The sequence below is a fragment of the Eurosta solidaginis genome, chromosome 4, assembly GCF_040869045.1.
Source record: "Eurosta solidaginis isolate ZX-2024a chromosome 4, ASM4086904v1, whole genome shotgun sequence".
Lineage (NCBI taxonomy): Eukaryota > Metazoa > Arthropoda > Insecta > Diptera > Tephritidae > Eurosta > Eurosta solidaginis.
The window spans coordinates 115726594-115739668 of NC_090322.1; the positions used below are offsets into that span (position 1 = coordinate 115726594).

The following is a 13075-nucleotide window of genomic DNA, read 5'->3' on the forward strand; positions in this document are numbered from 1 at the left end:
AATCAAAATTCAACAGACTTCTAAGTCAAGTTAAGTTTTGAGTAATCAGTAACATGCAATGTTAATTTAACAGAACTGTAAGTGACAGTTCGCAAGCCAAGTCAAGTATATGCTAATTATCAGTAATGGAGCCTTTAGTCTCCCCAACAGTGGTTGTTCTGTTCTTTAGCTGTAGTTGCTGTTGCTAAACTGTTGTCAACAGAATATTCGAATACTCTTTAGATAATTATGTACATATTGCAAACGATTTTTAACGATTTCTGGGTGTATATTATGACCAGACTGTTGTTGCAATGCTCAGTCAATTTCGAAGTGCCCAACTAAAAGCATCGAAGTGTTTAACGAAGAAATGATAAAATAAATTTAGAATCCAACAGCGCTTGTCGCCAATTCCACTGCAGAACACAACGAATAATCACATTTCCAACAAAAACTGCGATGAAACATACAAAAAAAATTTAAAAAATCACTGCCAACTAAGCAACGCACAATCTAAAGAAGTTCAAAATTGTGAAGAGTCTTGTATGTACACAATTAGTCAATTGAAATTTTGCGCCAAGAATAAAATTAAAAATGCAAACTCATAAATGTATGCCTTTAACTGATAAATTTATATAACTGATAAATTTATTTAATCAACAATAAAAATTGAAGGTTAAGCGCACGTGGCGCCTGAGAAGTGCAAGGTTCTCCAAATCAAACAAAAATTGTAACCGTGAAGTTCTTCTGTAAAACAGCATACAAGCCATAACGAAAATATTTTCAAAATAAATAAATTGTAAACGTTTAAATTTGCTTAAAAAGGAAACTAGATTAACTAAAGTATCAAAGAATTTAACACCCAACTAACATGGAGATGCGATCAAAACTTGGCAGCTTTGAGCTAAAAGACTGCAGTGCCGAAAGTGCAGCGGAACGTTGTAAGTAAATGTTTTTAAAATAAATTTCCAATAATTTCCGTACAAATGCGATGAATAAATGTTCTTTTATAACACTAACAAAACTCACGACTGCATATAGATGTGTACACTGAGAGAAGTCTGTAGCTAGATTATCCACAGCTATGAATACTACATTGAATAAAACTTGATAATCATGTCATATGACTATATGTATGTATGTACGGTTACTCACAAAAGTAAGTACACACTTGGTTTAAGCGGAAAAAGCTCAAATGCAGTGGCTCACAGCTTAATTGATAATTTTCATATAAAATGTCGCAAAGTCCCTAACAGAAGCCATACTCAAAAAATTGTCAAAGGTTATTCAAAGGTAAGAAGAATTAATCAAAATTTCAAAAACGATCATCAATATTTTCAAATTTTTTTTTCAGAATTTCTAGAAAACTCTTAAGTATGCAGTTTTGTAGCCCAATAAATTTTAGTATAATGATGTGCAAGTTAAAATAGCTCAAAATTTTTCCTGAATTTTCAGCATTTTTTTCGGCAAGGTTGTTCAGCAATTTCCCACATACATCGCATGGACAAAAATGCATTTTGTATGTAGGAAATTGCTCAACACCCTTGCCGAAAAAATTCGGGAAATTTAGGAAAAATTTTGAGCTATTTCCAACTTGCACATTATTATACTAAAATTTATTGGGCTACAAAACTGCATACTCAAAAATTTTCTAGAAATTCTGAAAAAAAAAAATTTGAAAATTTTGATGTTCATTTTTGAAATTTTGATTAATTCTCCTTACCTTTGAATAACCTTTGACATTTGTTTGAATGTGGTTTCTGTTAGGGAATTTGCAATATTTTAGATAAAAATTATCAATTATGCTATGACCTGCATTTGAGTTTTTTCAGCATAAACCAAGTGTGTGCTTACTTTTGTGAGTAACTGTACATATGTATATTCATATGCTATCTATTTACTAATGATAAATCGAATATTTAATTGGTAATCATACAAAATATTCTTAAAAATTCATGTTGGAAAGGGGTTTCTCACTAATGTTCCAATGAATTTTAAATTTTATATTGGTTGCTGTTTTACGTTTCTGGTATTCAGGAACACATTTAAGAATTTTAGCTAAATTCATTTATTTTCAAATGTTATCTTAAGAAAAATGCTTGAAAATGATTTCAGTAACACGTCCCAAACCCGTAATATTATCTCTATATATTGCTATCTTAAAATAAGTATATAACTAAAAATAAATTTAAAGCGTCGTGGTATGGATATGATTTAAAAATTGTCAGAGTACGAATTATTCATACCGGGAACGCAGCCAAGCTTTATAGCTTCAGAGCTTCCGCAACCCAATTGTCAGCCTCACCTACGTGAGGGGAATCCTGTTACAAATATGAATGTATCATACACATATTTAGCTGGCGACCCCAAGTTCCTCATGGAACTAGGGGTGGAGAGCGGGATGATCTAGAAGGTTTAAAGTCGTCATATGAATCGTTCCCGAGATGGTCGGGTTAGTACCTTTATGGTGCTTTGTTACCGGAACGTACCGGATCTATATCCGGCAAAGGACCATCAATACTCCCAAAAACTTAGGCGTGTATCTTTATCGTTAATACAACAACAACAGAGGAACCAGGCGTCATGTAGAAATGAAACAGGTTAGTATAGTAAAAAAACAGCTTAAGTGCTCGAACTGGATGCCGTATAAAATTAGTCCGTCATTCCTGGAATGCCGATTTAGGAGACACCGAGCTTGAAATTATTTAACACTCTTAGTATAGAATGGACTGTGTTGGTCCCTATATAAAATAAAAAAGTTGCAAAAGTTCGCCCCGTTCTTTAATCAAAACTTATGACATATATACTGTGGCGAATTTTAGCATCACTAAGCTGTTAGTAAAAAAGGCACAACAACAAAAACATTAAAGCAAGCTACACTTGTGTACATGAACACTTCAATCGTCATTTACACACACACATGGAATGCGAGGAGAAGTACATGCACACATATAACCAACAGCTCGAAGTGAAGAGATACCTCACATACACACATGTAATCATGAGCCGAAGTTCTTACTTACACATACACACACATATAACTAAATTACCAAGCAGGAGATACATCAGTTCTAGAAGGCGAAATGTCTAGCCCTTTGGAGAAATATGCGGATGAGGCAACAGAGAGTATAAAAGCAGCGCAAGCTGAGTAATATCTAATCACTTTAAATCAAAACGCACGCTCTTGGTTGTGAAGTATAATTGTGAAGTAATACTCCCAAAGTAATCTAAATAAAGACCAGTTTACAATACTGAATATTGGAGTGATTTATCCAACAGTTTAGCGATTCGAACGTTAGCAGAAGGTTTCAAATAATCGGAATTTCCCAAAATTCGTTGCAATATAAATGAAATTTGAATATCTGATATAAAATAACCAATGTATAACAAAAAAATAATTTCAGCTGTATTTGCAAGGATAAAAAACAATTTTACCAATTTTTTTCGACCCAGTCTGGTAAATAAGATAGGTAATTATTGCAGATAAACGTTATTAAAGAGAAAACTGATATATATCACACCGAAGACTAAATGTTGACCTTGTTTGCACAAATATTTAGTGATGGCAGAAGCCGAAGATAAAATTAATTTAAAAGGATAGCAAATTATAATTGGTACGCTTGCATTTTTTTAAGTCTAATCGACATTTCAGGAACGGAGACTAAATCGACTAAAATTTATACTTTATTAAAATGTTTTTGGCAATTTCTATAAATTTCTAAAAACTGTTACCTTGCCGAGAGATTGAAAATGCATTTTATATATAAATTACATTATTTTTAAAAATTTTTCCGAAATGATTTTTGCATTAATTTTCATCATAAATCGAAATGTATGCCATTTTGTGCTCTGCCCATTACAGACACGTCAAATGTAACGTAATTTAACTGGTGACAGTGAAAAATTATTTCAATAATGAAGTTGAGTTCTTTCATTTCAACTGAAACTAAATTTTCCACCTCGCTGATTTTGTGCCATAAATACATCATTATGAAAAAAATTCTTTACATTTTTCGTGAGTCGAATGGTGGTGTGAACTCTAATCCTCTGTCACGTAAGACCAGTCCTCTACCCATTGTTAACTTTATCAACTCACAGCTGATCGCTTAAAATAAGCCCAACTCCATATAAACTCCATATTACACATTTATTTTAAATAATTCAAATTAAATTTTTAACAAACGTAAACTTTACCCATTTTTGAATATATAGCACTTATAGGGTGTAACCCTATTTGCCGGTCTAAAGAATCAATTTTAGTTTATATTCAGTGTTTTAGTTATTTTTTTACACACACATGTCGTAATATTGATTCAGGTACTGAAGGTATTTTGATTCAATGCAACTCTGCTCTTTCTGCTGTTCTTCATTCAACTCCAATCGACTGACTTCCACACAATTTGCTACATAACTTATTTTTATTATTATTATATATATATGTATGTTTATAATTTGATCTGCCAAACTATATAGTATACAAAGGCCTTATAAAAGTTAACAAAATGTAATAGGGGACTCATTTAACCTTATAAATGCCTTATAAAGTGTGCAAACGTATAAATTTATCTAGTGCGTAAACGAACTGTCAAATTTTGAATGGAAAATCATTTACACAATTCGTACACATTTACACGCACATTTCATGGTGTAAACGGGGTAAACTCAAAGGAATGCAACCTTGCAAACATAATTACCGTCCTTTTCTTTTTTTGTGATTTTCCGGTCAATTTATTTATAACATTTACTAATGCTTACTTAGGCTCTTTTGACCATTAGCGTTTGGTGCAAATAAAAACAAACTTATTTCACCATTCCAACCCGACGTTTCGCTAGTCTCTCTAGCTTTTTCAAGGGCGATCTGTGTATTTTAATAACAAAAAGCAATACATTAATATAAAAACAGAAAAGGCATAAGTGCGTAACATTTCAATATTAGTAATCACAGTATTACATACAAACAAATATCACAAAACAAGAGGCAAAAACACTTCGAATAATATAATACGATTTATATAGAAAACTCACATAATTGGACTATTTAAACAAATTTGTTAGAACTAAAAATATTTTCGGTAACATTCCATAGTGGTATCATTGTCATACTAAAACGAATTAATGTTAGAGACAGAGGGTGTAGGCAGCAGCAACGTCATCTGTATCTTCCTTTTTGTTTATTGTCTTGTCTCTTCTTTGCAATATTCGCAGGCTTTCTAATGTGTACCTGGCTTTTCCTTGTTTATTTTTGTCTATGATTCTTGTGTTTTGTAGATCAGCTGCATGTCCAGTTTGCGTTGTGTGTTGACATAATGCTGTGCTTTGTTTTTTCTTTCGTATATCTGCTTCATGTTCTGCGAGCCGAACTCCTAGTGACCGTTTTGTTGTTCCTATGTATATTTTCTTGCATTCTTCATTTTCATTGCCTTCACATGTTATTTCATATATAACGTTGTTTTGTTGGAGCTTCTCAATAGGGCTTTTTGTTTTTGTGAATATCGTCGATAATGTATGATTGGATTTGTAGGCAAATGCAATTTTGTGTTTGTTGTTGGTTAGCGTTTTGCTGAAGTTCTCCGTAAGTTTAGGTATGTATGTTACGCTAAAGTATCGTTTCGTTTCTTTCTCTCTTTGTATTGTTGTTATATTTTGTTCGTTTTTATTTCCATTATTTTGTGATCAACTAGACTTTTTATTAGAGTGCCCGGATAATTATTATTTTTAAGGATTTCGGTAATTTTCCTTAAGTTTTTATCCCAAAATTGTTCGTCGCTTATTGTTATAATTTTGCTTATAATATTTTTCGCCGTGTTTATTTTATATTTTAGGGGTTGTGAAGAGAAAAAGTTTATTAGACGTCCAGAAGATAGGGGTTCTGCATACCAATCAAAAACGAGATTTCCATTACATTTGTGTATTTTGACGTCGAGGAAGGGAATGCTGCAGTCTTTTTCCATTTCATATGTAAATTGAATTTTGTTATGATAATTGTTTAGGGTTTCTAAGATCTGTTCCACGTCATTTCTTTTAACTATCGCGAAGATATCGTCAACATATTTGACTAGAAATTTTATATTAATGTCAAGTTTTTCCTTAAGTGCCTTAAGTGTGTTGTCAAGTAGGTCGTCCATAATTATATCAGCTATTGTCGGGGAGAGAGGGTTACCCATTGGCATGGCAAACGTTTGTGCATAAATTGTGTCATTGTATTTAAAATAATTGTTGTTTAACAAGCAGAATTTTAATATGTCATGGAATTTGATCTTTGGTATATATTCGGATGGCGAGATTGGTGGGGATATTAGTGAACAGAGACACGACATCAAATGACACTAGCACTCCTTCATCATCTACAATAATATATTGGAGTCTTTCCTTTAATTTAAATACATTCTTGACATTATACTCGTCGGACGTTACATTTTTAATTCTATCTCCTATATATTTTGCTAAATGGTAACAGGGAACATTTACGGACGATACGATAGGACGTAAGGGTGTGTTGGGTTTATGGATTTTGGGCAATCCATAAAGCCTGGGCGCAGACGCTGCTGAACACGATAATTTGTGTTTTTCTTTAAGGTTAATGTGTTTCTGTTTGTAAAGATCATCTACTATTTTATTGTTTTTATTTTGTAGCGTGTGAGTTGGGTCAGCCCTGACTTTTTTGTATGTGTTTTTGTCGTCTAATAGAGTGTTCATTTTATTTATATACTCGCTCTTGTACATTACCACTGTTTTATTCCCCTTGTCTGCGTCCGTTATCACTATATTGTGTTTGTGTAAGTTTAAAAAGGCTTTACTTTTGTTGTAAGCTGCTGTAATAAATTTTTCCGCTGAGTTGTTTTTTATATTTCTTTTGAGTTGGAGAATCCGGTTACTCAATCTGTTTCTCGCCATTTCCTTTTCGCTCTCATCATCTAATGCTTGAATAGCTTGTTCCATTTCTGCTATTATATGTATGGGTGAGAAGTTCCTTTTTGTTGTAGGCAGCGCGAATTTTCTACCCAGTGAGAGAATCCATTTCACTTCTTCGGGAAAGACTATACTCGTTTTATTTACGATCCAATCGTTGTTTTCCTTTATTCCTAAGTTCCTTAATTGTTGAGTTTTTAAATTGTGTATTTTAGATGTATGTACGTGTTGTGTTTCCTTTGTTATTCTCTGTCCAAAGAAGTTTTGTTTGCTTTTAAATGAGGTAAAATCTATTTCGCTGAGATCGCGTTTCAGCTCTCTTTCCGTGTGATGCATGTAGTCTTTCGTGATTTTTATGTCTAAGTTTGTTTGTGTTATTTCCATATTTAAAATTTTTCGAAGGAAGTTGCGTTTTGTATTATGGAGTTGTTGTTTCAATTTTTGCGATGTAGTTTCTATGGTTACGTTTTTTACCACATTCATGAGATGATTTGGTGTTAGGTCGTATGTCTTGCATTCCAACAAGAACTTGAGGCGTTCCACTTGCTTAGCCAGTTTCTGTTGTTGTTGTTGTTGTAGCAGTGCTTCGCCCCACCTAACAGACGCGACCGATCACAAACTGTCATCAATATCCTCTAACGGGAGTCCAAGGAAACTTGCTGTTTCAACAGGGGTGGACCATAGGGAAAGGGGTGTTAGAGGCGTTGGTTCCACATTACAATTAAAGAGATGGTTGGTGTCATGTGGGGACACATTGCAAGCGGGGCATACATTTTGTATGTCGGGGTTGATTCTGGATAGGTAAGAGTTTAACCTGTTACAGTATCCAGAACGAAGTTGAGCCAGAGTGACACGCGTTTCCCTGGGGAGTATGCGTTCCTCTTCCGCAAGTTTTGGATACTTTACTTTGAGTACTGGGTTCACCGGGCAATTCCCGGCATAAAGGTCCGACGCCTGTTTGTGGAGTTCACCAAGGACCTGCTTATGTTTTTTCGCTTCATACGGCTGTGTTCTCAGATGCCGTATTTCCTCAAAATGCTTACGGAGATGACTCCTTAAGCCCCTAGGCGGTGCTGGCTCGTCAATCAGATGTCTGTTGGGATGCCCAGGTTTCTGGGTATTCAACAGGAACTGTTTGGTCAGCATCTCGTTTCTTTCCCTGATGGGGAGTATTCTCGCCTCATTATGTAGATGGTGTTCTGGGGACATAAGAAGACAGCCCGTGGCAATTCTGAGAGCAGTATTTTGGCAGGCCTGTAGCTTCTTCCAGTGGGTAATTTTTAGGCTTGGCGACCATATGGGTGACGCGTAGCACGTAATCGGCTGGCTAATTGCTTTGTATGTAGTCATGAGCGTTTCTTTATCTTTTCCCCAGGTACTGCCAGCGAGGGATTTGAGGATTTTGTTACGGCTCTGAATTCTCGGAACAATTGCGGCTGCGTGCTCACCAAAATGTAGATCCTGATCAAACGTCACACCCAAGATTTTGGGGTGTAGGACAGTCGGTAGCGTAGAGCCATCGACGTGGATGTTCAAAATGGTCGACATTTGGGACGTCCATGTTGTAAATAAGGTCGCGGAAGATTTAGTCGGTGATAATGCCAGGTTTCGCGAGGCGAAAAAACTGGAGAGATCAGGGAGGTAGCCGTTTATTTTATTGCATAGCTCATCGATCTGTGGGCCTGGGCCTGTGGCCATTACTGTTCAGTCATCGGCGTAGGAAACGATTGTGACTCCTTCCGGTGGTGAAGCTAGCTTAGATATGTAGAAATTAAACAAAAGTGGGGATAGGACACCACCCTGTGGCACCCCTTGTTTAATTCTCCTTGGCTTTGATGTTTCGTTTCTAAATAGCACCGATGCCTGCCGACCACCCAGATAATTTGCGGTCCACCTTTTAAGACATGGGGGAAGGGTAGACCCTTCCAGGTCTTGCAGTAACGAGCCATGGTTGACCGTATCAAAAGCTTTTGATAGGTCTAGCGCTACGAGTACTGTTCTATGGTGGGGGTTTTGATTTAAACCGCAATTTATCTGGGTGCTGATGGCATTTAGCGCCAGTTTCTCCACTTGCTTGCTGTAGTGCTTCAGTCTCATGCATGTATGTTCGCCATATTTGTATTTCATATGCTTAAAATATTGCTTCATTTTTGTTTGTGTGTTTTTGAGCTTTTGTTATTAAATTGTACTTAAATTTCGGCAGGCCTTCCGAGATACTCAATTTTGTGATTTTCCGGTCAATTTATTTATAACATTTACTAATGCTTACTTAGGCTCTTTTGACCATTAGCGTTTGGTGCAAATAAAAACAAACTTATTTCAACATTCCAACCCGACGTTTCGCTAGTCTCTCTAGCTTTTTCAAGGGCGATCTGTGTATTTTAATAACAAAAAGCAATACATTAATATAAAAACAGAAAAGGCATAAGTGCGTAACATTTCAATATTAGTAATCACAGTATTACATACAAACAAATATCACAAAACAAGAGGCAAAAACACTTCGAATAATATAATACGATTTATATAGAAAACTCACATAACTGGACTATTTAAACAAATTTGTTAGAACTAAAAATATTTTCGGTACCATTCCATAGTGGTATCATTGTCATACTAAAACGAATTAATGTTAGAGACAGAGGGTGTAGGCAGCAGCAACGTCATCTGTATCTTCCTTTTTGTTTATTGTCTTGTCTCTTCTTTGCAATATTCGCAGGCTTTCTAATGTGTACCTGGCTTTTCCTTGTTTATTTTTGTCTATGATTCTTGTGTTTTGTAGATCAGCTGCATGCCCAGTTTGCGTTGTGTGTTGACATAATGCTGTGCTTTTCATCAAAAATCTCCGACATCAGCAAGTCATTTACAAGAATTTCTTAGTAAAGACGCTTTAGTTTTGATTTTTCACTTAATCTTGGCATTTTTTAAGTTGTATAACAAACATTTTTTGGCAATAATACAGCTGATCGACAATTAAGTTTATCAAGAAGTCCTCGTTTTCGAGATTTAGACCTGGGTGACCTTAAGATATTTTACGCCAATATGGATATCACACCAACGAATCTACTTAGGCTGTCAAGTTCTTATGCTTTTTATTTTCATTGTGAATACATCGACCAAAATACACTTAAAAGCTAACCATGACGTTTCAAAATGCTAATACATCATAGGAGGCTAAAACGTGTTTTTTCGTTGACCGTTTAAAAAAATAAGGTTTCTAAAATATTTTTAAAGTTTTTATGCCTCTTTGTCCGGGAATAAAACCCAGGATCGTTGGTTTGGTAGGCGAAGTATGCTACCACCACACCACGGCAGCATGAAATACATCGGTGTTAATAATGCAATTGATACAGCAGCCAAGGCATTTCGCTCAGTGTACGTACATATGTATGTATGTATGATTGCGCATATGTATATAATTATGAGCATTTATTTCATCAATTTCGTTTTTGCACGAATGTATGTACATATATTCAATTTATTCGACACGGAAGCGGTGGAAAACAGTGAGATCTTCACTTCCAATGCTCCCCAGTTAAATCACCTAGCTTGAAAATAGCTTGAATTCTATACTCAATTTTCAGCTCAGTGGCGGACCCACGGGTAGGGGGGACAGCCAAAGTCCATTGCTAATTTGAAAAACCTAATAATTTTAAAAAATTCCTAAGCAACCATTTTTTTATCCCTTCATATTAATTAGCTGAAAATAAACTAAGGCTGTACCAAGAATATGTATGTTAATATATGTAAGTAAAGTGGGGTAAATTTTCATGTTTAAATATTGCTTTAGATAACGACGGCACACATTTTTCTATATAAAATATAAGGCGCGAGATTTCAGGCCGAGCTTCTATTCTAAAAATTGTAGTAACTGGTCCAACATGTTTTATGCTGACTAAAAACGACATATGCAAAGCGAATGAAATTTCACTGAGGATCTTTTCATATCAGAAATACAGTCGAAAACGCTGCCGAGGGGCGACCCCGATAGAAAAGGTTTTATAACTGAGAAAGCTTTCTAAATTTTTTATATTTCTTTGACCGGGACTTGAACTCAGAATTTTCGGTGTAGGAGATGGAGCACGCTACGATATCTAGTATGAGGGAAAATCGAAATTTCAACGAATAAACGTATTTAATTTGTTTGTTTGTAATTTTAACAAACTTTGATACAACATTGGCCCTATAGAAAAATCACTCCATTACAAACATTACACCCTAGCTGCCTTCCTAGACATATAGGGTGTATTCAATAATATATAAACCAGCGCTACCGTTAAAGCCCTCCAAATTGCCTCGAACGTGGGAAGAGGAACACCCCAGGGTGGTTTAGGTTGTAGCACGGAACGAGATATTACTCGAACTTGATAAAAATTGCATAAATGTAGCAGAGTATATGGGCAACGTTGTAACCGCTGTCCTAGGAGTTTTTCCTACAACGTTAAGGGAAATTATTCAGTGGGCGCTTAACAGGCTATATATCTGGACGGCATCGATCTGCCTTAATGTTAACCCAGCAAGACAGAACTTATACTCTTCAGCAACAGAACCAATTTCCGCCTGCCTTCAGTAAAGAGCTTTCGGTATCAACTAGGGTTAAGTAGGTACTTTGGAGTCGAAATAGACAACTGGAAAGTCAATATTGAGAGAAGAGTAAGGAAGGCGTACATCGCCTACTACTCGTGCAAGAGAATAGTTAGCAGTAGCAGGGCCTGAGACCAAAACTTACGATGTGGCTTTACACAGCAGTCATAAGACCCATTCTATCGTACCAAGCGATATTTTGGTAGCCGGCCCTGGACAAGCAATACAACATTGGAAAACTAAACAAAGTACAACGGGCATCCTGTGTAGGAGTAACTGGAGCCAAACATACGCCTTAAAGCTACTACTTCTGTCATCAGACTCAGGGAGTCTGGATACAGAAGAGGGATGCAGTATGGACACAGCGGAATCCTAAGAAGGCGTTGACGTAGGATATCCTCCAGAACGGATTGATCAGCCGACATGGTATATAAGGAGGGTGTCACCTCGCTATACACTGACACGTCCAAAATGGACTGCGGGGTTGTTGCCGGGATATTCGCCGAACACCTCGAAGTCGCACTCTCAATCCGTCTTCCAAACTCAGCTAGTATCTTTCAAGCAGCGCCACTAAGCAAGAGAAATCCTGTTGCTTTCTGTTGGAGAAGCCTGTAAATGGTCGAGAGGTATGCATATTCAAAGAATGGCAAGCAGCGCTAATGGCGCTGAACTCACCACATGCGTTCTCTAAGGCCGTCGATTCTCTTACGCCGTCGATAACTGTAAGGGAAACCTGCGCAATGCAGCAAACTCAGCGACCATTACTCTCACATGTGTACCGGGTCACAGACGGCAATGAAAAAGCGGATGAACTGGCAAAGGCTGGCGCCTCGTTAGACAGCACTGAGGCAGTAGCGATACATCGACCGATTACATCCTCAAAAATTGAGATTTTTACCCATTTAGGAAAACCGCTATTCAAAATTGGCACTTTACGGACTTGCCGTTCTGCAAGTGGGCCAACAGAACAAATAAATTCAGAGTAAGAAGGGTGGGATTCATTTTACACTATTTGCATAACTATTTTCTTATAGATAGTTGCAAAGTAGAATAATTGTAACATTTAATATATCAAGAACCGCAAGCTTTTTATTCTGAATTAAATTATTTTGTTGATAACTTAAATTTTATTATAAGTAAAGTTATTTTATGGTAATTACTTATGGTCAATTATTCGACCTTCGCCTACTATAACATAAACTATTTGTGATTAAAAATTAATTTCTAATTTTTAGTTCGGTTAGCTATAAAAAAGTGATTTTTTAGTTTTTTCTAACTATTATTTATTTTAAATTTTTAGTTCTTGTTTTTGTGCTGGTCTCAATTCATTAAAAACATGGTTATGGCCTTTTCCCTGAAATAGTCACATAGTCGAACGGAAATTCTATAAATGGCCAATACACCAAATTTTGGAAAGTCAGTTAGCCTTATATCCACTTCAGATGCCCATTGACCTTATGTCACTTCACCATAAAGTTATTGCATCGGCCCTTGATACGTGTGCAATGTTTCAATTGATCTTATGGCAATTTTAAGTGGTCATGATGTCAATTGACATTTTGTCCGTTGACTATATGTCACTCCGGCATTAAATTATTGCATT

The 13075-nt window shown here is 36.0% G+C and overlaps 1 protein-coding gene across 2 annotated transcripts in view; it reads left to right on the plus strand.

The window, feature by feature from the left end:
* Nucleotides 1-287: 287 nt before the first annotated feature.
* LOC137250184 (synaptic vesicle glycoprotein 2A-like) overlaps nt 288-13075 on the plus strand; it is a 209862-nt gene continuing 197074 nt past the window's right edge. For both annotated transcript variants that reach the window (XM_067782574.1, XM_067782571.1), the window contains exon 1: nt 288-920. Coding sequence is in view for 1 of the 2 variants with exons in the window: in XM_067782571.1 (XP_067638672.1) it covers nt 851-920 (70 nt within the window). In the remaining variant the exon portion in view is untranslated. The remainder of the gene's footprint in view (nt 921-13075) is intronic.